Genomic DNA, 24434 nt, shown 5'->3' with positions numbered 1-24434 from the left:
ATATATAAATATAGTAAATCAAGTGGAAACATAAATTTTATTCCCAGTGAACTTTGTTTAACAAAGACTATTTCCTCTGAACAAAGTGGCTTTTAAGAACATTAAGTGCTTCAATGGTAGAGTACATATTTTTCATACTCGCCATGAGTATAGTATTATTTGAAAAAGAATAGTCGGGGCAGGGGGTTGTATTGGCAAAGGAGCATTGTGCCCTTTCTTGTATGATCCTGCAGTTGCAAATATCACTTCAGGGGACTCACAATTTGCATAATGCCTGCTGGGAAGGGAAAGCAAGAGAGCTTACTGATGGGGAAAAAAGGATTAAGTGGTGTGTCTCAGTCAAAATCTATTAGTGTCTTTTCTCCCCTTTATATCATTGGGTCAAGTCAAATTGAGCAGTCAAGCATGCCTGGAGGTGTGGCTGTCCTGGGATGATTGTGCCTGTAGAGTGACATGAATCCCTTGGAGGTGTCCTCACCCCGTGACAGCAGCGGCTCAGCAGGTTGCTGTGTGCAAGTCACAGATATCTCTCTCTCATAGATATATTACTTAAGAGTAAGGGAATCTGCCAATTTGGATCTGAATGCTCCCTTGCTCCTGCTCCATCTGGGATGCCAAGCAGCTGCTTACAGCCGTCCCCCAATGGCTGTTGGTCCCCTCCTCACGCAAACCCTTCATTACTTCTCAGGGCTGTTGCTGCTCACTGTGGGGTTGGAATCCACATTGTTCCTTCTCCATCACTGTCTTGAAAGAGTCCAGCTTTTGGGATGACCTTTTGTCATTCTTTAAGCACAATTGTATTCATCCTGTCATGTTTTTCTCTGTTGACTCAGCCTTCTCTCCTCTTCTTTGTGTGACCAGGCATCTCTTCCGCACCCGGGTCAGTTATATGGTCCATGCTCTCTCTTCCAACCATCTAGGCTAGTCATCATGGATGCTGACACTAGCCTTTCTTTGGAGTTGTATTACTGCAACTGTGGTAATCTGTGCACACAGGCAAGATAGATAGTTTTGTAGGTAGGCAGGGCTTGTTTTGATTTGGTTTTAATTAGACCAATGAGTATAGCTGGAAAAAAGCTGGCAGGTTTTTGAACATGCAAGCTGCTGTTGTGCAGACATAAAGACAGACAGATGTATTCAAAAGTTTATCTGATTTTTCCAGCTACACTAATGGATCTGATACTTAATATTACCTTTTTCTTGCAATTTTTGCCTCTTCTAATTTCTCTGGGGTCGAGATGTATCTGCCTCCACCCACCCACCCACCTGTGCTGGAGGAAGGAGAATTAAGCTAAGAACTTCAGGAATAGGAATAACAAAATTGCACTGCAGTAACTGCTGTGCGTTTACATGACTTCCCTCTACTGGTCAGAAGAAGAATATTTCAAATATACCCTAGCCTCATTTGCTGAAGTTAATGATTCTCGCTTGGTCCAGGTGTTTGAAGTGGTTCTTTGCCTCCTCGTCTCCATGAGGCTCTGGCTAGCAGTGTTGTGTGCGTTAGCTGAGAACTCAACTGGGACAACTGACAGTCAGCTGACAACTGGGAAATCCTCAGTGCCTCCAAGATATGCACAAGGAATTAATTATGTGTTTGCAGAAGAGTTTAAAGGGAGCCATGAAGGAGGCAGGGAGCTAAAGTAAAGGGAGGTGATAATATTGAACAAACAATAAATATCAGAAAGGATATAACCTTTGTGGTACACATGGAGGGGAGCTGCCTCATTCATCTGGAATAGCTCCACTAGCGAGTAATGGATTTTTAAGTAGAATTATAAAGAAATCTCACTGTGAAGATAGCTGTGTCAGTGCTCAGAATTACAAATCAACATCCAGAGTGTGTTTGGTGGCTTTGCGAGAGGGCACCCAAAATACCTGAGCTGTTTTTCCTTACCCATGATCAGCGTGTCCTAAAGAACAATTGAGTGCTCAGGGCTGCTGCCGCTGCACAGGCTGCAGCAATGCTGCATCCATTGGTACCTTTCCCTGGGGCATCATTTGTATATGCATGGTTTGGCATAGGGTAACAAGGGGTAGCTCTGCTTGCATTCCTCTGTAGCTGGGGTTTTCTCATTGTCAGCTCTAACATCATCCTGATATTTGGCACAAAGCACATGAGTAAAGGAAAGAACCGAAAATCTGTAGATGAAGGAATCTAGATGGACGATATCGCAGTCTGTGAGAGCCATCCAATGAACTACTCCAATTACTTAAATAAATATCATGGATCTTGGGCAAACCCCCAGTGCCATGAAATGCAACGGCAATACAAAAGCATTTGTAAGAAAGCAGGCCAATTTCCTCCCAGCTAATTGAGCCAGTGTTAAGCTACCAAGTCCAATGCACTGAAGTTATACAATGAGTAAGTCTGTGTGGGAAATGCCAGTTGGATATGGGGACAAGAGACGCTAACTGTAATCATACAGGCCCACAATTGATAGAGTACGGACATTCCCCATTCAACAAAGCATATCAATGGCATGTTAAATCCTGCTTGGTCTTTAAAGTCTGGCAGAGTTGGGGACCAAACTGGAAAGTGAAACAAATGGGATTGACTGTACTGTGCTTTCCGTTATAGCAACGGAAACTCATTGAAACAAATCTGTGTCAGTGTTATTAAAGCTAAGTAATATTTGAGAGGCAACATGTCACATATCCTTATGAAATGAAATGTGGTTGGGCTGAAATGACAACTGAGCCAGGACCGTAATGCTGAGCAGGAAGAAATCAAACATGATTGCTTTTTGCACTGAGTTTCAGGATTAGTGGATGAAGAGAAAGCATGAGACTGAGCTGCACAAGGGCAGATTCTCAGCCAGTTAAAAATGTAGCTTCACTGGTCCATAGAGCTAAAGAAAAGAGGATGATATTGGTGTCTTAAATAATCTTGTGACGTGTAAGTAGAAATTGGCTTGGACAGGAATGTTGCTGCAGAGATTGAAACCTGGCTAATGGACTGTGAACATACGGCAATCATTAACGGGAAGATACAGGGCTATGGGGATGAGCTGTGTGGGGCACCACAAGCAGTAATGCAAGGTTTGGCTTTATTTAATATCTTCATTAAGGAGCTTGGAGACGGTGCAGTCACTGTGTTAATTAAACTAGCAGAAGATTTTAAACTGGAAGGTGTGTCAAAAAAACAGCCATTGGTATAGAAGTAATGGAAAAAAACCTGGGGAGGTTATAAATGTGGAGAGGAAATAACAAGGTGAGATGTAGCATGGGGAGAAAACAAAGTAATCTTGAGGAGAATAGTCAAAAAGCAGCTATTTAGAGGGTGGGAGACACTTGGAAAGCAATAAGACTATAAGAGACCGAACAGAGTAGGCAGATGGCAAATTAGGCCAGTTTTTACTCTTATTTCTATTTTTTGCTACTGGTTAGGGTTTTTTTTTTTTGTACTACTGCAGTTATACCTTTGCAATTCTCAGTCTAAATGTAGCACTGTGGGCTGGCACTAGGCTGCATGACTTGCGCTGGTGATTCACCTGAATAAGCAGCTCTGAGGCCATCTGAAAACTCAGGGCTGCTTGCTCCAATGTAACTGCAGGGAGCAGTGGGGACCGCCTTCCCCAGACAGACCTACAGCCAGTCACTGCAGCCCTACTAGTTACTATCAGTGGAAGCCCAGTCTAGTCCAGTTGCTCTAGACGATCATAACCAACCAACGTGAACTGTTAAACTTGGTTTTAGAAGGCAGTTATTATACCTCTGGTGAGTACTAGAGCAAGCACGAGGCGAGGTGCTGTAGCTCAGCTCATGAGTCTCCATAGTAATGCTATTGTATACATGAGGGACCCAGGAAGGGCATACACCAAGGCATAGTCTTGCAGAAACAAGACTGTTTACACCTTCCCACACAGCTGAGATCATGTCTGCTTTATCCTGTGCCCCAGCTATATTGGGAAACAGCTTGGGGCAACCCTGAATTCCTCTTTTGTGTCTGGACACCACGTCATAGGTGTTGCCACCACCAAATTACTTGGCAAACCAGGGATGAATAGCAAGCTTTAGGCTAGACACCTGCACTTGCCAGCGACAAGATTTTCATAAATTCTTCAAACTTTACTTTCCAGTTCAGAAAAATGATTAAACCTGGATTTAACTCTAAGCAGGAACCCACTTCAGTCTGTCTTACTATTGCATAATTTGTTTTGTCATCTCACTCATATGGTTAAAGTCAGATATGTGTCAAAGCATCTTCCTCACAATGGTCTTTTATGTTGCCAACTCTGAAGTTTTTTATAAGTTTAAAAAGGCAGTAATATAACCTCCCTCCCTCCTAAGTGTAAGGATAAAATAGCTATTTTCAAACAGCTACAGAAAATGGTAGCTATTCATTTTCTTATAATTGAATGTTAGTTCCATTGTCAACCTGAGCACATCTACAGATGTGCCATCACTTGGGGGTTGTTTAATTTATTTACCAATAACAGCGAACAAAGGATTTCCAGTCTAAATATATGGTAAGCTTCCATCAAAAAAAGAGCATGCAATCATAAGTTTAGTGTCCCAGCGGGATTTTTTTGTATCTCTTCTTGAAAGGAAAAACCTACTTAAATAGAAAATAGGTTCCTCATATGTACATCTGTGCTTCACTGAAAATCCCACAACCTTATTGAATTAATCAGAAAATCTCAGTACATAAACCCTGGCCACTGCTACCTTTGACTTCAGTGTAGGCAAAGCTCAAGAGATTTTGTAAGAGCATCAGGTGAGATTGTTTAGTGTAAGACACAACGTAAATTTTTAAGAACTATCAGAAAGAAGAGTCACTAATGTCTTAAAAATCACTCAGCTTGCAGTAAATAAACGTGTCTCATTAAGGGCTTCCCGGCAACTTCTGTCTTTCCAGAGTTCTTTGTGAAGCATAGGTTGAGAGGCATGGCAGTGTTGTGGCATCCAGTTGATCAGAAGAAAGGGAGCGTGTGTTGGGCCAGCCGTCATATTTTGTGGTGTCAATTATTGCTCCATAAAACAGCTGATCTGCTTCAAAAAGGCATTTGGCTCGATCTGATTTCACTGTAAGAAGGAAACAGCTTAAAAGGAGCACAGAAAACCTAAATGTTGGATCTTGGCTTCATTACATCACTGCGCAATTCCCTTATCCCTCCACTTTCCTGGGGGATGAGGAGAAGCAATGGTCATCCCACTGTTGGATGCCGTTCCACAGAAACTTGGAGAGGCTACCTCAATTCTTTTAGGGGTAATTATGCAACTGAGTTCAGTGGGAAAGTTGTCAGTGATTTCCGCAGAGGCAGGATGCAGATGAGCTTCATTTTGATATTGCTAAGAGGAATGCATTGACTACAAAGCTGCTGTCTGCTACCTGGACCCTGATTTTTAAAACTTTGCCTCTGTCCACAGTGGATGACCAGGGTTAGCAGTGACTGGAGATTTACCCTGAGTTCCTTAGTGCCTGTGTTCACTTGGTGATGAAGGAAAGGGGAAGTTTTTCTTTGTAGTACACTAGAACATTCAATATTACAAAAAAACGTGCAAGATAGAAACTTTCAGCTATGCATTCTGTCCCAGCACAAGTGACACATCTCTGATGAGTCATGCCCATTGGCATGTTTAGCCTCTTCATTGTTTAGCCTCTGCATTGTTTAGCCTCTTCAGACGCTTGAAGTAGTCATAACAACCATAAATGCTAGGCAGAGTGGTCTGAAGCCCAGGAAGGTCACCCAACTTTTTATTTCTTCTACTTACCTTTCTAAAGAGGAATTTGTCATGAGCAGGAAGAACTGAAATAACCCCTGTCAACAGAGAAGTAGTGAAGAAACCGTAAGGCTGGGGGATATTGTCCTTGCTCACTGACCTCATGGGGATTGTGCTGCTCTGTAGTTGGTGGAAATTAACCTACAAAACTCTTGGGAAACTTGCTGACTTTTCCCTCACACCAGCCCCAAAGTAGGAAGTAAGATCCGGAGCTCAAAGAGAATGCTGAGCTCCAGAAAGCTCAGTGTTTTCTGTGTGAGAAGGTTCAGGGAGTCATAGAATCCGTTAGGTTGGAAAAGACCATTAAGACCATTAAGTCTAACTCATATCCTAACACTGCCAAGTTCACCACTAATCCATTTCCCTGTGCATCACATCTACACATCTTTTTAAATATCTTCAGGGATGGTGGCTCAGCCACTTCCCTAGGCAGCCTGTTCCAGTGCTTGACAACCGTTTTGGTGAAGAAAAATTTCCTAATATCCAGTCTAAACCTCACCTGGCGCAACTTGAGGCAGTTTTCTCTTGTCCTATTGCTTATTACTTGGAGGAAGAAACCAACAACTGCCTCAATACAGCCTCCTTTCATGGGAACTATTTTATGGCCCTTATTTTGCTATTAGTTAATTATGTGTGTATCAGAAGATCTTAGAAACATCCTTTTCAGTTTAGCTTCTCAAAACCGATATGAAGTTCCTTTTCGCTGGGGGTGGGGAGGTGTTTGTCCCCTTTTAAAGTCAAGTTTTGAAATTTTCATGATTGTTTATTGAAAATTGATGTGTTTACGTGTGTAAGAAATGTTTATACAGCTTGTACATGCAGCTGTAGGTTGGGAGTAGTACTGAAAGTTCCATACTGTTATGCATGAAGATGTTTTGATACATCTGGGAGAATGTAAGCAAGTAGGTCAGTGGATTATGACTTAATGGTTTGGAGCAGAGGCAGAATTTGAAGGAGTAGTGGCAAGGCATCACTGGAGAAAATGTAACAAATGGAAAATCTGAATGATGACTTAGGCTAAAAATATCAATGGTGAAATCTGAACAAAATTAAATGGATGCATATGGCACAATGCAGTCATGTTTAACACATCCAGTGCTTGGCTTTGCCGTGGGAGAAACAGCCAGTGAATGTAGGTCTGTATTTTCCCTCTGGTATGAAAACCAGAGGGCAGAGCAGGACACAATGAAGGGGGCATCTGTAAACTTTCCCCTCAGACTCTTCCCGTTCTATCTAATTGCTAATACAATAGCAAGAGTGATCACAAATTGTTTATACATTTCTGTAAATATTGAAATACTCAGGATTCTGTTGTGCTTGGCATAGATGTGCAATTCACTGGCAGCCAGATTGGACCTTTTGGTTACTTGACAGATCACATTTAACAGAGAAAGCTGCTACTGTTTTACATTCCCTTAAATCTATATCCATCTTAATCCATCTGAAAACATCTATGCTTGACAAAGCAGAGTTCCCAGGTCGAAGAATTTTTCTTAATATGTTAGTCATATGTCAATGCAGCATAATAAAGAGTCTTTTAAAGAAAGCAGTTTAAGTTGTGCCTGCTTTTGAGTAATCCATTTGGTTGGGTTACTGCATGCTGGTGGCTTACCTTCTGCTAACAGGTTCTTGAGTTGGGGTTAGTGATGATCAGACCAGAAGAAACAAATTATACCGAATATGCCAGGATGACATGACTCATGATGGAAGGGTGGAGGCAGGGAAAAGTATTTGATAGATGCATATTGATTTTTTAGCTATTAGTTGAACACAGCACTTTTTCTAAGCACATCCCACAGGTTTTCATATTAGCTCAGGGTCTTGGTCTTTCTGATCCGGCTTACTGAGCCACCAGTCCTAAGAGGCTGTAGCTGCAGACAAGGCAATGCATTAGTGTTTGATATGGGAGGAAACAGAAAACAAGAAGGGGAAAATACAGATTGAGTATCAGGAAAATTGTCATCAGGAAGGTCTGGTGAGTGCTCAGATGACTCAAACATCTACCTGAAGGGTGCACAGTGGTTGTGCAGAAGGGCTCAGGCAGAAAAGGCAAGTCTTTCTTCCTTCTCTGAAACCTCTAATGAGGACAGCCTGAGCTATTTTAGTCAGTTCAGTTACTGCAGCCACAGAGGAGTCCAAAAAAGAATCAAACTATTATCCCTTCTAAAAGGATTTATCAGGCGTTGTCTTGAGCAACAACTTCTTGGCCACTGTAATACTGGGAACTTGACTCAGAGGTGGTTGAGGTGAAGAGGCACTTGTAGGAGTTGGGCTGTAAGCAAACGTCTGGTCTGTGTTAGTTTTTGTGATCAACTGTAATTGTGTGGTGGTGATGAATCTTCGTCTTTCCTGTTGGGATTGATAAGTATTGATGGGAACCCCTATGGATGCAGCAGGCTGTTTTAATTCCTACAATAACTCCTTTGAGTTCAAGTTGTAATGAGGCTATGACCTTGACAGCATAACCCATATCACATTGGAGGAATACCTACTAAAGAGAAAGTTGTTGGCCCTCTCTGTACTGTCACAGCAAAGAACTGCAAGATGAGAGCAAGGGTTAAAGCTCTGCGTAAATCAGCACCGGAGCCCACACAGAGTGACCCAACTGTGCACCTCTTCTCCTGCAGTGCATGCAGGAGTATGTATGTGTACATCTCTAAAATTCACTGCTGCCTAATTTCCCTTCTTCAAAATATCAACCAATTTCTAGTGCCAAGGAACCTAATAATCTGTTTATTAAAATGAGACAGACAATAAGTTTGTGTGGAGAAATGTTAAGGCAGCACACACTGATCATACTGATTTAGGACTGTACTGCCATTGCAGCATTTCCAGAGACAAATTATTTGCAGTTAATTGCATTATAAATTCCACCAAACCATTTTCATAAGGTATTTCCTTTTCCTATAAGCCCTTCATCGAAAATAAAACCAAAAAGAGCAAAGGAGCAGTTGCGGGGTTTTTTTCCTAATTAACTGTTATATGAAGGTAAGATGAGAGAGAGAAAAAAATGTAGATCGTGTTAATTAAATGCTAAGTCTGCTGCAAGGGGCTAGTTTCAAACACTGTGGAACATGATGAAACTCACACAGATTTTCCACCTAAAGCAAAAGAAGTAGAGTCCTGAGGAGTTTGTCCTCAGATAAAGATGGTCCTGAGCCATCCCAGGTCAGGATTTTGATGTCACCAAATTTCAGAGGTGGTAATCCTGGTATGTCACAAATCTTAACTGTCCCCAAAAGTGACCCAGATGAGGCCTGGATGGTGGATCACCTTTGGGAGAGTCCATGGAGTGCAGGAGTGGGAATCAGCCTCTTCCTCCTGCTGTGTGGACCGTAACTGTGGAGCAACGCTGCCTGCTGTGGGTATCCTGGGCTAGGGACACCAATAGGGAACGGCAGTCATTGCGTGCAGCCAGTATGAACGCCTGTAGTGTTCATCCAAGGGCAGTTCCCCCAAATACTCAGTACTTAGCAAAGTGCATTTTTACAGGGATCTCAAAAGTTTTTATCAAGCTGGGTCAGAAGACACTGAAGCAGAGAGCAGTTAATTGGATTTCCCAAGGAAGCATAGCAAGCAGCAGAGGACTGAGCCTGGCTTTTTTGTTTCCCAGCCTCCAGCACAAAGCAGCAGTCTGTTGCCCACACTATTTTAATATTTCTTTGGGTGACTGGGAGCAAAGCATGACGTTTCTTTTCTGCCTTCCATATTGAAAGGCACAAGTTCTCATTCCTTAGAAATATCTGTCACTATACAAATTCTCTCCTTGGTTCCTACAAGTGACGTTATGTGAGCTTATTTTAGAGAGTCTAGTTAGGGAAAGATCATGGTCAGACCAAGAGGAAACTGAGTCTCATCCAGATGGTGGGAGGAGAAGTTTCAGGTGAGATGTTTCAGGTACTGCCCATTTCAAAAAAGTTGGCAGTTCAGCAGCTGGGAATTTCTTTGCCAGGGCACTTTTGCCATAAGAAAGCCTTTCCTCTAATGTCTTGTATGAAACTAGGAGTTGCAGCTTGCAGAGTAGCTCTAGCTCTGAGCCTGCTATTGAATTAGAAGAAATCATTTTCTTTTCTTCCTCCTCCTCTCCCCCTCCCTGTGCAGTAGAATTACAGTGAAATTGGGAGATAAATGTACTGTGTGTGGTCTTTTCCTTGAGCCTAGGGGTATCTCTGATCAGTTCAGTTGGGATGTGGCTACGCCCTAACTGTGCCATGGGCACATGCACAGGGTGAGACCTCACTTACCTAAATGTAGCCTCCTAAAATTTGGGCACCTACTGTCAGCATGTCTCCCCACTGCTGCCAGAACTGGTGGGGACAGAGGCTCCTCAGAAGGCAATTTTAATCTGCACCTGCCTTCTTGCAGAAAGGGACTTCATCTTGCTGATTGATGGAGCCCCGATGCCTGAAGTTTAGGTGGCTGGAGTTAGATGGGTCAAGTGAAGCTAATGGATCTGGGTATTTCATGGACTTGGGCATTAGCTAATTAATCTTCATCTTCCCTGAGCTAGGTCGGGTATGAGCTGTTTGTCTCAAGGGGTAACTGAGGTGCAGTTGTTCCCCCAGGAGCATCAGGTTGTGTCAGAACAACCATTAGGTCCCAGGACTAGTTGGCTCATTAGACCTCTCCATCTCTCTGCTCCAGACAGGAGAGACGTTCACACCCTCTTTAGAGGTGCTGTGCCCCAGTCATGAGGATGTTGTAGCAAACACGCCTAGTGTTGACTCCCAAATCAGAGTGAGTTCCCCACATGACAATCACTAAAGGTACACGTAGGAGTGACATAGACCAGAGATACGTGTAAGAAATCTAAGACTGAGGCTAGTTGGAAAAAAACTATTGTAAATGTTCCTCAGCCAAATTGACAGAAATCACATAAAGACTATAAAGGAGAAAGCTTCCTGAGATTATTGCATGCCCCCAAAAAGGGATTTTATCCTTGTGCATAGGTAACTGCTGGCATAGCAATGGGCTTTCATCTAGGGGGAGGGGGACATCTGCTTGCTGGTGGGAAGAATAATAGCAATTCTTGCAAAAAGCAAAGAAGGGAGGGAAGAGGGGAGGGAGAAAAATCCCATTTCTAAATTTTTATGGTAAAAGGGGCATTTGTGGTTCTCACTATTTATGTTGTTGTTACCAACAATTGTTGCGTGGTTGTTAAATTTTTTGAAAGTCATTTTAGTTTTTCCAAAAGTGACCATGATTTGTTACTTACACTGTAGCTTACAGAAGTGACACACTTAATATCGGGGGGTCCAAACCTGGATATCTACCAATGGAGATGGAGATCAGGTAAATGCACACCTGCTCTTCCAAAGAGAAAAAGCTGCCATTTGGCAACTGGTTTGAGAGGGAACTGCAGGCTCTAACATGGGCATTTTGGAAGAGATTAGATTGAGCTCTGCCATTAATCACTAAATTTCATGTAAGCCCAGCATGGTTTTGTGTGGCCATGGTGTTCAGACAACATGCCATTTACCAGGAGACTCCGGGTCCCTAGAGAAGGCTCTGGGTTCTGGCCCTAGCAGTAGCTGAGGACGGGTCCACCGAAGGAGACCTGGCAGGAGCTGTGGTCCCCTGCGGTCTAGCCCCATAGCGAGTCTGATGTTCTGTCTTACTCTCCCAGCTGGAGGGAAGGCGGTGGTGGCTGCAACAGAGACTGTGTTGGAGAAGGCAGGTGAGAGGGAGGTGTCTGCAGGTAGAAAAGAGTAATTTTGTAGCACCAGTGCCATGCCTGTCATTTCCTCTTCTCTTTTACAGACACTTAACAAGAACAATTTGATACCAGATGACAGGACCAACTTCTACCCATTGCAGCAAACCAATGTGTACACGACAACCTATTATCCCAGTACACTGAACAAATATGACTACAGGCCCGAGGCCTCCCCTGGAAGGACCTTTACCAACAGCTGATGATGGACAGATCCTACAGGACTGGATCACTTCCTATATGAATTTTTTTTTTAATTGATTTTATGGACCAAATACTGGCTCGGACTCTAGATGTAAATATTGTACAGTAGGGTCTTTTTTTTTTTCCCCTTTGATTAATTCTATTTCTTGTAAACAGCACATCTCCTTACAAGGACAAAAATGCATATGGACCATTCTGCAGAGCTTTTGTGGATATTTGGCTGGAGATTGCTCTTACTACTGCAACTGTTTATGGCTGGAAGATCAGTGTTGCTATCCAAGGCTGATGTTGTCAAGGAGGAGGCTTTGTGCTGGGCTTGGTGGCCACCACGCAGCAGCGCAGGACAAAGAAGTGCACTCTAAGCAAGGCAGGAGGTGTCCTCCTTGGGCAGGAGTCTCTGTCTGGTGAGGAGCATCCTTCCTGAGACAGGGTAGCAGTGGTACAGTGGATGACATGCAGCTCGCAAGACAGGCCGAGCAGGACTCCATCATGCCAACAACTTGAAGAATGTTTTCTTTTTCTTTTCCTTTTTTTATTTTTGATTTTCCTTTTTATGTTTCTGCTAAAAAAAAAAAAAAAAAAAGTGACTTTCTAGGGCAGCGTTCCCTGTATCTTCAACAGAATCTTTTCATATTACAGGAAATACTCTCCGCAGCCTTCTTTGGTAATATGCAGCTCAGCTGATGGGAAACAACACACAAATGAAGTGTGTTACCCGAAGAAGCTTTCCAGAATGTTTCCAGTCTTAATTAAAAGAAAATTATACAGGCAGTGAGACACTGAGAAAAGTAAATGTTGGAATAACATCGGAGACATGGACTTAGAGTGCCTAACAAACAAAGATGTTTATATCACTGGAAAAAAAAAAAAAAAGACGTGATGATTGCCGCACAAGAGCCAAGGGCTTTTTTCTTTCTTTCTTGATTTTTTTTTTTCAGGTTTTTTTTGTTCTGAAGAGTATTAACTCTTTTTGTTCCAGCTTTGATCCTAATTGCATCTGCCAGAAAAGGCAACTTTAGAGGCCATGCTCTTCTTGTGGAGATCACCATGCTTTGGGCTAATTTTTCCTTTTGTATTATTGTTGGGTTTTTGTTCATTTATTTTCAAAGAGTGAATAATTCTGACTTTGCGGGGGGGGGGGGTATTTTTGTAAGGAATGTTTCCATATTCTGACATGACCCAGAAAGTCTGCACATTCTTATAGCGTCTTCCAGTCAGTACTCTGTGAAATAGTAACACAGCTGAGTAAAGTGCGTTGTTTGCCAGTATTTCTTTAATTTTACTGAACAAAAACTACCCAAAAACCAAATGTTGCTGCAGCTATTGAAGTAAATTGGGGCGGTAGCATTATTAAACAGTATATCCAGCCTTGAAATGTAATTTTGTGTATGTGTGTGACTGTGTCTGTAAGAACTGTATTAGTTTGATGCAGAAGCCATGTTGTCTACAACCAGATGTTTGTCTGACATAATTGTTTGGCAAAAAGGAAACTTATTGCTGGTGCTTAATGTACAATTACATCGGATGTGTTAGCAACGTGAACAAGTTCACCGCCGTTATCATTCAGTGTTTCTAAATATTTATAATGAACTCCTGATGCTAAGGATTTTAGGATGTCGCAATACTGAGCATGAGATAAAAGTACACCCTGAAACGCGCATGAGCTCCACGTGGTCCTGAGCTTGGCTTTGTTGTCTGCATCTTACTCGAGCGATTGCCATGCCCGTGCTTGGCCATTGGCTCGGCTGTGTTCCCAGCGGTCCTGTTTGTCTTCGCTTTATTTCAGATTTTGCTGTAAGCCGACACTGGTCGTTTCTCAGTGCTGTTCCTTTGCAGTTGCTTGGTTGGAAGCCCTGCTTGGGCTGTGTGCTCAGCATTTTTACATAGGTAGCCAGTAGGAGATGAAGAAAGACCATATTGCTCGTGACAAGTATATTGCTTTTCCTGCGAGGAAAAACCAACATGGCTCTGTAAGCCTGTGTTATGGTGGTTTGACCAGAAGGCAAGAATAAAGTAGCCTCCCATTTTTAAATTACTTTGTTCGACTTCAGTTAGCAGTGATTGAAGGCTGTAGGGATGTTTGTAATAAAGCGGGGTCATTAGCACTGCCATGAGGACACCTTAGGCTCAGTGGTGCTCATCATTTTCAGCAGTTGTTTTTCTATTTTATAAGCTCATCTTGCTTCTGTTCTGGCCTCAGCGGGTGAAGTAGAGGGAACAGAGGAAGGGAGAGCGAAGTGCCCTTAAAGTGGGGTCAGGAGCTGGCACAGACCTCAAAGCTCTGTTTGAAGCAACCTGCTGCAACCCTTGCAAGTAGGCACAGGCAGGGTGAGAGCAGCAGAAGTGAAGCAGGATCACCAGGGAAGCAGGAAAGCACTGGTAGCCGGCACCAGCACCTGCAAGGGGGGGCTCTTCCCAGGCCCCACAACCCCATTTGAGGAGCGATGCTTTTGTGCCTCGTACTGTAACGAGCTCACTCCGTCTCACTGAATTTCTGCACCCCCTTAGCAACCTTCAAAATCCTCACTTAAAGTAGTTCTAACAAGTGTGTAGCCCAGGGGTTGAAAATTATTACATTAGACTTTCAGGATGGGATTTCCCGGCTTTAATTTATTTGATTCTGAAGAAAATATTGGTTCCCAACATCACTCTATCCACTCTAAAATTAAAGCCATCTCCGAGCTTCACCTTCAGAAGATTCCCTGTATCAACACATTCTGCAATTACCATGTGTGTGGCAGGGTTGCAGCTGAAGTTTGGAGGATGTGAGCAAGTCAAACCTTGCAATTATTTGAATTTTCTATTTTTACTTTCTTTTTCTCCCTCCCCCCCTAAACATTTTTGCCATTTTCAGCTTCACAGAATAACATGTTGTAAACGGATATTTTCCCCAAAGTGCCACATAGCAGCTGAAATTATTGAAATGTTCAGCTCACCAAGACAGGTCATTACTGCCACTGCGCTCAGGAGGTGGGTATTTTGTGGGCTCTTGGAGGGCAGATACTTCGAGGGTGGTGCGTGTGGTTATAGTTTCATCAAGGCATTCCTTCTTACTAGCCATCCAAAGGGATTCGGCCCTTTTTCATATAATTGGCAATCACAGCAAGAGTCTGTAGACTCCATTTGAGCGGAAAGTAGAATCTAGGAGAGAGCGAAAGAAAGAAATCAGAACACTTGTTACTCGATTAATGTTTGCAAGAGAGTGCGGTTATTTAAGGACAATGTTAATGTGCTGTAAGGGTTGCATTTTTTATGAGCTCTCTAATGCATGGCAGGTTAATGAGACTATGTACAGTGATATTCTTGCAATCCAGGTAATTTGGCAGCTTGATCATAAGGTCTGTAATGTCTGTAGCAGCTTGAATCGTTCCTGCAGCTGGATGTTAAATTTGCTAAAATTTCTTGTTCCTAAGGCTATCTTACGGTACACTGGAAATGCATTTAGTTCAGGAGCACTACTTTCCAAAAGATTAATCTTGCTGTATATATTTTTTTCTTTTCATTTCTAAGACAGAGAAGGTGAACCCTGTGCAGTTCGTTTGTTGGTCTAGAGATACTGTTTCTCTGCACACCCTTTGGATAGGTGTCAGGCATACAGTATGTAAAATATGATGGAAATCTTACAGCCAAGTATGTCATGGAAGCATCTTTAGTTCAACCACTCATCTTTCTTTTTCCATGGAAGTGGCTGCCTTTCTCCCTCCAGAAGTGTTATGGCACTGTCCAGGCTGTGTTGTGCCATTGCTGTCAGGCTTTACTTGGTCGGCTATAACCCACCAGAAATAACTTGTGCAGCTCACTAGCAAACCACTTGATGATCAAACCACAGCAAAAGACATGCTGTAGCTCTAAAGATGCCCATGAATGTTCAGCGCATGAGCCAGAGCTGGTCTGAAATACATGAACTGTACAGATCCTATAGGAGAAGAATTTTTATTGTCTTACCACCACTGTTCCTGATGCCTTACGTTCAGAAAATTAGAGGGTTGATTTGAAGTCCACAGAGAGTAGGAATGGAGTCCATGTCTGATGCGGACAATTTGATGCCTCCAGTGTTAATCTGATGTTAAGCCCACCTGGAGAAAAAAAATAAAGCTGTCAACTGAGACTGAATTATTCTTCGTACCAAATGTAGTGTGGGGAGATATATATATATATATATAAAAATATATATAAAAAATGTAAATGTAAGGTTTGTGTAACAACTTACTCTTCTTTTGTAATAGTGTATACATCTATCAGTGGATAGATACAGTATATATTTATAATATATACACACACAATATATATATTTAGCAAAATGCCTGCAGAGGAAACTTAGAATAAGAAAGGCAGTGCTGGTGTTCAAATTCCACAGGGACAAAGTGAAGGAAAAAAAGAAGCGTGTAAAAATTTAGTATCCTTTCCATTTAGGTTTAAAAAACCACTTTTGAAGTAAATGAAATATAATTTTTTAATTGAAAAGGAAATTGATTTTTCTAGTTAGAAATTCTGATTCTCCCCTAAGTCATTCTGGTTAAGAATGATTAAGAAAAAGATTCTTGTTACAGCTTATATTTTCTGAATAAGCCGTCCAAATCTCTCATGTGTATCACTCTTATTGTTTTTGTAATTATAAGTAGGGAGTAATTGTGCAAAGAAAATTAAAATAGCAAGTAGGAGTAACAAATATTGTGCCAATAGAGGAAAAGACATCATCTATTAGAACATGAAAAATGTCATCTTCCATGTTAAAGAAGTTGGCAACTGCTTTCAGAGTTATTGATTGGCATTATGAGCCTTGCCTTATAGTCACTTGAGGAGGCTTTAGTACAATGTTTAGGGAAGAGAAACCCTGTAAACCGATGGCTTTTGTTTTTCAGAGGAGTCCAGAGAAGTCCCCAGGGCATGAAAGTCAGGCTCCTGGTGCCCTGGGTGTCTCTGGAGCATCCAGCGTTAGCAGTCAGGGCTCTGCCTCCATTCCTCGCCCCATCACTCCTGCGCACCAGCCTGCACGCGCAGCACGGCACCTCTTGGAGCTGTTTGGTGTAACAGAGGAACACCCAGTATGTTGGGCAGGAAGGAATATTTTTTTTCAATAGATGCTTTAAAGCCCTGGTGACCAAGGCCCAGACTCGTACAGGTGAGTCTTCCCATTAGCTTGTTAGGAGAAAACTTAAGGCAGCTTTGGAGCAGATTTGAGGCAGGTGAGCAAATCCACAAATTTTGATGATGCCTGATTGCCAGCGTATTCAAAACTGGATACAAACCTCTCTGGATCTGGATCTGGGTCCTTGTGGAGCTTATCCAGTCTCAGCTGATCTGCCCATAAATTACTCCTTTGCGCCCTTTGAGAAATTTTAGTGTCTGTATTCATCTAGGCTGGGGAAGCAAAACCAGCAGCCCACTGTTTAGATAGCTACAGATGTAAGTGCTCAATAACATTCAACACAAGTTTGGGTCTTGAACTTGATTTTTTTCCTTTTCTGCCTCCAGCCTCAGCTGCAAATTCACCCCTGCTATTCGAGAGGGTTCAGAGCTGTAAGAGCAGCATTTGGCTTGCTGCAAGTCCCAGCCGCAATTTGATTTTAAACAAATGTGATCGTGAAAAGTATTAACACTGCACTCTAGTTCTGAAACCTCCATGAGTAGGGTGCTGTTAAGTCGCGTGCCACGGAGTCAAACAGAGGTCAGCATGGATGGGCCATTAATAACTGGAGCAAAAATGGGTTTAGTACGAAAGTGTCAAACAATGTAAAAGCAAGCCAGCTGCATGAGTGTTGTTTCCATCCACGCACCCCTCCTTAGACAGCATCAAAACCTGCACATACATAAAAACGATGCAGCTAATTAGGTGTCTTCCCACAGAGGAAGATTTAGGGAGAATGAGCAGTATGTGAGATGGAAATGATAGGATTTAGCTCGTAATTGAGGTGGGAGAGTGACAGATGCAATACTGGATCTTGGATACATGGGAAATGATTATGCGAATGCAGAATGCTTGCCCCAAAAACAGCAAAACCTGGAGAGTATTATTGGACTCTGTTGTGAAGGCACATCACCCTTCCTATGCAATTGAACTTGATGGTACTTTAGTATAAAGGTGACCTAGACTGTAATCACTGCCTTTAGACACTGTGAATTTTTTTTGGGTACTCTGTATTTTTATATATTGTACAATGTAAAGAATAATTCAGAAATAAAAAGAGACCAACCTGGCAAGCCTGTGAGTCATTTCCCCTTGGTGGCTGATGCGGGGCCGGTGCTCCTGAGCAGTGCTGGCAGGAGGGGTCAGAGGGGACAGGGGGAGCTTCCTCCTGATCTTGGGGTCCATGGGCAACGCCAAATTCACTGTGGGAAAAATGCTTGTGTGGGGATGCAGCATACGTCCCTCCTCCTTGTTTGCACTCTGGCTGCATCCTTAAGCTCCAATTTGGATTATATTTGTCGTGAATTGTGGACTCTGTGGTTACAAAAATTGTATTGCGGAGTGTAACACCGAAGTCTGTTGCTGCAGTTCAACTCCCCTGCCACATAAGCTGGATGTTGGAGTACAGTTCCATGCTAATCTTGGTGTGCATTTGAAAAATGGTGCCCAGTGAGGTAAGATCAAATCTGCCTGGATTTCGGGGTGCCAAATTCCTGTCCAGTTTTGCAGTACTCATCTCACCTCTGCTCCCCAGCGCTCTGCAGGCGACAGCGAGTCTCCAAGGACACCAGCGCTCGCTGTCCAAGGAGACTGGCTGGCTGCAGTGAGCAAAACCACGCTCATCTTCTGCAGAGCCTTTCAGGTGTACGTGCTCAGCTGCGATGAAATCCTAGCGCTGCTCCTTCTCAAGCCCTACATATTGATGCAAAAAGTTATAAAAAGCCGAGGGACACATTTTGATTGAAGGATGATCGTAGCCTCGTATTGAAGAACTTTATAGCTCTTGTTGCATTTATTAATCAAAGTAAAGACCATGAAAAGTGACAGAGTCAGGAACATTTTAGTTTATGTTCCGATACAGCTCAAGACTTATATTGAAGTTTCATACAGAAAATTACACCATAATGTCATAAAAAATAGATTGGATTACTAATAACCTGAAACGCGCTACACCTGCATACATAATACTTTAATCCTACTAAATCATAAGCTATCATTTGGGTGTTTTCATATTCTCAAGTGTGCATACAGAAATTTCTTTTCAATGCAGACCATTAAAAAGTAATTGAGAGGCACAAGATCAGTAAAAACAAACTTGCTGTGAATAAGATGGATTTTTTTTTTCCCAGTTAGTTTGCACGATAAGATGGGGAGGCCATTTCTGAACAGTTTTGTTTTGCATCAAGACACCTCTGCGCACAATTAGAGTGAAGTATCACGTTGGAACCTATTTCCAATTTCCTTAAAATCTGTCTACCACAACATTTTTTTTCCTGGTTGCTAATTTGATTCATTAACATAACAGTTTTCACTTGTAGTTTCACTGTAGCCCCAGTACATTTTGTTCTCTCACCCTTACTACACATCCCAACTGTACCCTTTTTCCTCTTTACTTCTTAACTGTGTGTAACAGTGAAAATTTTGTTACCTTGCAGATTCCCTATTGACTTTTTATTAAGCAAAGCCTTGGGGAAGGTGACTCAACCACCTCCCTGGGCAGCCTGTTCCAGTGCCCTATGACCCTTCCCAAGAAAATTTTTTTTCTGATGTCCAGCCTGAACCTCCCCTGGCGGAGCTTGAGGCCATTCCCTCTCGTCCTGTCCCCTGTCACTTGGGAGAAGAGGCCAGCTCCCTCCTCTCTACAACCTCCTTTCAGGCAGTTGTAGAGAGCAATGAGGTCTCCCCTCAGCCTCCTCTTCTCCAGGCTAAACACCCCCAGCTCTCTCAGCTGCTCCTCATAAGACCTGTTCTCCAGCCCCCTCACCAGCTTCGTTGCTCTTCTCTGGACTCGCTCCAGAGCCTCAACATCCTTCTTGTGGTGAGGGGCCCAGAACTGAACACAGGATTCGAGGAGCGGTCTCACCAGTGCCGAGTACAGAGGGAGAAGAACCTCCCTGGACCTGCTGGTCACGCCGTTTCTGATACAAGCCAAGATGCCATTGGCCTTCTTGGCCACCTGGGCCACTGCTGGCTCACGTTCAGTCGGCTGTCAATCAACACCCTCAGGTCTTTCTCCTCCAGGCAGCTTTCTATCTTTCTACCCTTCCAACCCTAACTATTCTATGATTCTATGACTCTAGCCACTCTTCCCCTAGTCCGTAGCACTGCACAGGGTTGTTGTGCCTCAAGTGCAGGACCCAGCCCTGCCCCTCTGTAGGAAGAAGCCCCTTTGCTGGTGTTTTCTGCTCCAAAAAGGACTGGAAATTTCCATGGCCAGTGGGCAACAACACAGCAAACAGGAGGCAAGGAAGGGCAGAGAAGTGCAGCCTGGCCCAGTTAGCCTCACTGCTTGTGAGAATGCCGGACGAGGGACTGGAGTGAGCGAGCTGTAACCACTGCAGAGCAGCTGCGTATCGGCACCAGCGCGTTATCAAGACCAAGTCATGCCAGACCAGGTTAATTTCCTCTTCTGAACAGGCACCACGTCCTGCAGATAGCACAGAAATAAGAAATATCCTGCAGCCTGATTATCTAGCAAGGCTTTCAGCTCTCTGATCATACGCAGCCAGGAGCTGCAACCGCCTGGCGCTGCTGCCAGATCAGAGGTGGTGACTGGCAGAGGTGTCCTCTGTTGGTCAGACAAAGGGGAGAGCACAGGGACCAGCCCCAGGCAGTATTTTTTGTGGCTCTGAGATCCACAGCTCACTGCATCCTGAGGCCACGGGAGCTGGCAGTGGCTGCCCAGAGCCCAGCTGTGCCAAGTGGTGGCTGGGAAGAGCATTGCACAGACCCCTCCTAGGAAAGCAGTCAGGCTGTGACAATGAAACAAACCCCCAAGTGGCTCTACTACTGCCCAGCACACCCACCAGGGCCCTTGGTCACAACTGGGCACAGGGACAGTTCCCAAGCTCAGGGACAGTCCCTTTGTCACCTTAAATCCACTCAATGCAGCCACTCCAGTGCAGAACTTGGCACAGAGCAAGCTGCTCCTCCTCCATCTGCACAAGAGTCAAGACCTTCCCTGTGAAAATATCGCTTCTCGTGACATGTTATGTGGGTTTTTTCCTCTTGAGCACACAGCCAAGAGACTGTAAGCTCTCAAGCACGTAGCTCAATTACAAAAGCTTTGGAGATTCATTAAAAATGCTGTTTTGCTAACAGTTGAAATACATTTTGACATGGTTTGTTTTGCTCATTCATAAAAAGCCACTCGTGGCGTTATCATTGCACTTTCTGATTAAAAAGCTGAGCTTCAAATTAATCAAGAAAGCTGTAGGTTTCAGCATTGCCCAAGTCTGTTTCCAAGAGAAAACAAAAAAGCCAACACAGCCCCACCACACACAACCTTCCCAGCACATGAGGTAAGGACAGACAATAAATTCTTTATATTGTCAGGAATGGCAAGGAACAGGCTATGAGGATTAGACATCAGCCCATTTCCCAGGACAATCTATTCCCTCCTGTCTTTGGTCAGATTTCAACCCTTCAATCTACTTACTATTTCCCCAAACCAAACCTGTTTCCTCTGGAGAAAGGACTGAATCAGGATAAGGCAATTTTGTTTGTTGGGATAACAAAGTGAGGCTGGCTCTCAGCAGCTGGGTTGACTCTTGCCTTTTCCTGCTTTTCCATGGTGGGCTCATAGGGCAGGTTAGTTTTGTGACCCAGAGTTTTATCACTCTTTTTTTTTTTGTTGTTGTTGTGACTGACCTTACAGTGATCACCTCACAGCAGCAACACAGGCACGTGTAAGATTGGCTTGTTCTCATTTTAAAACTATAAAGATGACAAGGAAACAATGTGGTGGACTTGGATACTGGCCACATCCACCCCTTGCCTCCATGGTGTGTATCTCTACAGAACATGGGTGATGCAGCTCATCAGTTCTTTGCACCATCTGAAGCAGGTCAAATATCCAACGCCACTTAAAGCTCATTCTGGCTGCAGGGTCTGAGGTGTCTCCTGGCTGTGGAGCTGTGCTGCACCACTGGCATGCATCAAAATAAGTTTTCTGGAGATTTTTCAATGCCAAAGGTCACGGTTCGTGAACTGGCAGTAAGTCAGAAGCATAAAGTTGTCCTGGTTTTCCATCACTGTGGAGACAGTGCAGTGTCTCCAAGCAGTGGGGTCAGCATTGAAACCAGCAGGCTGTTGAGGTTTGATCCATCTAACCTTGTTGTGTTCTTTTGTTTTTAAACTTCTCATAGTCATTTACTTGCTGTTGTGGAAATAATGGAGCCAGCAATGGATTGCTCCCCTCTCAAGTGCGGAGTAATGAACAGCCATCAGAAACTTTTGATATTTCCATGATGTGAAGCATCAATGGTCACAGAGGAAACTGTACCCATTTTTGCAGTACTTAATTTACTGTCACGAGCAAGCGATCTGTATGAGAGAGCAGGCATAATGCTGATACATTTTTATCACCCTGGCAGGAGCCACCTTATTATTTTCTGTTTTCACATTTCTTAGCAACATCATCTTTTTGTTCATAGGTTTCTTCATAGGAGTTCGGCCGAAATTATTGTTATGTTGTATCCTATTTACATGCTGACTTACATCAGCCTGTCCATGAGCAAGAGCCTTGCTTTCTGCCTGAGAGCCTGGAAATTACTGCCGTCTTCTGCTGCTCCATCACTTCTTCGGCACTGGAAGAGACAAACCTTGCCCTGTGGAGGCTGTCCACCCCGGGAGCAGCTTGGGCCCTGGCCGTCCCTGACACATCAGGTGCTGCTGCAGCCAAGGAGAGTCTGGAGCTAATAGGTATGGACTTGTGTGCCGAGCATCCCTTCTGAGGAGGGGCCTAGAGACCCACAGTCCCACCTCAGTCATGATAAAAATCATCTTTAAGTGCCATGCGAGCGTACAAGGTAGGACGAATTGCTCATCCAGTCACCACAAACCCTTCAGAGCTGTCTTTCCTTTGCTCATCAGAGATGTTCTTTAAAGGCCAAAACTCAACTGCAAAGCTACATCCATGATCCAGACTCAGCTCTGCAATCAAAGGCAGGTTTAGGAGATGCTGAGGTTCAGGCCACAGTAGGACAGTTTGCTGGCTCTGGCTGTGCTTGCCACCACTCACTGAGGCCCCAGCCCATCCTGGTGCCACCGGCAGAGTTCCTCCAGCCCCAGGACCTGTCTGCAGATACAGAGCATAGCAGAAATCTGCCAAAAAGGAACCTTTCTGCAGCCATGGGACCTGATGCAGAGCCTCCTGTTGAGAGGAGGGACAACCTGGGGCTGCCCCTCTCCCAGGAGGCTGTGCTACCATGCTTGTTCAGCTCCCAAAGAGTTAAGGTGATTTTTGTAGCCCTTATCCAAGGATGACTTCACTGGGTCCGCACTGGGAGAGAAGAGCACACTGCTCCTGGCAGCTCGCGTGAGGAGTCCTGGCATGGTGCATGCTCCAGGGCTTCCCAAAAAGAAAGAAAAATTAAAAAAAAAAAAAATCCACACACACAAAAATAAAAGGCAGTGGGTGCAGAGTAACGTCAGGGGTGTGTGTTGGGTAAGGTCTAATGCGTTGGTTCCCAAGAAAACTCCCTGGCTGCAGCCCCAGATCATGCTCCTGGAAGCAGTAAAGCACTGCGGCCACACAGCCCGTGCAACCCTCAGCAGGAGGGTAAAGGCAGAGCCACCTTATTTGGGTGCTGCTGCTGCTCTTCCCCAGCTCTAGCATCCGCTGGCACTGGGCTGCAGCCCAGAGGTGCCAAAACATCCATACCTGCTATCTACAAGCGACCCTGACTTTTTTTTCCAGACTGCTGGTCCCGTGGCCATTGGACACAGGAATCTGTAAGCGGCTCCCCCCACATCTGGACACATCTGGACAGAACACCAAGTGCCTGCACCCAGCCCACAGCCCAGCTGCTCCCACAGGTCCCGTCTGCCCATGCACAACTCCGGTGTGGTCAGAGAGGGCATCCCCAACAAGGATGAGCCAATTGGAAATGAGGGAATAAGCGTCATTTCTATGCCAGGGAGACAGCAGGTATCAGCAACAGCAAAGAAAATAGAAACCAGGTTAAAAAAATTTCTTTGAAGAAAGATAAGCACAGAGGGTTCACCAACACATGAAACTCTAGCAGGTATCTGAGATGGACCAGTGATCTGCTGTGGGGGATGGATCAGCTCTCATCCCCCCAAGGATGGAGACTTCTCTAACACTGCAAAGATAAATACAACTGGGAACCGTGTCATTAGAGGAGCCTCAAGCTCCCATATATAGCCTGGAAAGAGACTGTTGCTAAGAATAGTGGGGCCCAGATATTCCACAATGCAAGAGCTGTCGGATTTCTTCCCTGCAGTAATAGCATGTGAAGCTATTTTAAACTCACCCTGGTAAGTAGTCATGGAGTTATTGAAGAGCTGGTCTGAGAAAATAAACATGGATCAAGAGATCCCGGGTTGGGTCCATTTCAATTAAACGCAGAATAAACACAAGGAAGGTTATTATGAAGGGTCTTCTTTCTAAAAGCCCAAATGGAGACGTTAATGGTGGGAACCACCAAAATCAACCCGCCTGCAGCATCCTGAGCTGTGAGCCTGGATGAGGCAAGGGCTGAAATCAGAGCCAGGACAGTGTGGTGGGGCAGCGGGGGCTGCCAGCACCTTCCCTCCCTCGGTCCCCTCTGCCCCACACCAGCCCTGTATCCCTCAGTTTGCAGGGACCCTGCATCCATTACACCCCTGTATATTTTCAGAATAAACAAACAGCGCAGCACA

The 24434-nt window shown here is 44.1% G+C and overlaps 1 protein-coding gene across 3 annotated transcripts in view; it reads left to right on the top strand.

Moving 5' to 3' along the window:
• SEMA5B (semaphorin 5B) overlaps nucleotides 1–17854 on the top strand; it is a 201764-nt gene extending 183910 nt beyond the window's left edge. For 2 of the 3 annotated variants that reach the window (XM_069861435.1, XM_069861434.1), the window contains exon 23: nucleotides 11485–17854. In XM_069861435.1, coding sequence (XP_069717536.1) covers nucleotides 11485–11640 — 156 coding nt within the window. In that variant the 3' untranslated portion in view covers nucleotides 11641–17854. Of the gene's footprint in view, nucleotides 1–10946; nucleotides 11017–11484 lie in introns of all 3 variants that reach the window. The other variant, XM_069861436.1, reaches the window with a different exon arrangement.
• Nucleotides 17855–24434: the final 6580 nt, after the last annotated feature.

This window comes from Phaenicophaeus curvirostris, chromosome 7, assembly GCF_032191515.1.
Source record: "Phaenicophaeus curvirostris isolate KB17595 chromosome 7, BPBGC_Pcur_1.0, whole genome shotgun sequence".
NCBI classification, from domain to species: domain Eukaryota; kingdom Metazoa; phylum Chordata; class Aves; order Cuculiformes; family Cuculidae; genus Phaenicophaeus; species Phaenicophaeus curvirostris.
The sequence above is the reverse complement of the archived record's forward strand: the minus strand, read 5'-3'. Positions and strand labels throughout refer to the sequence as shown.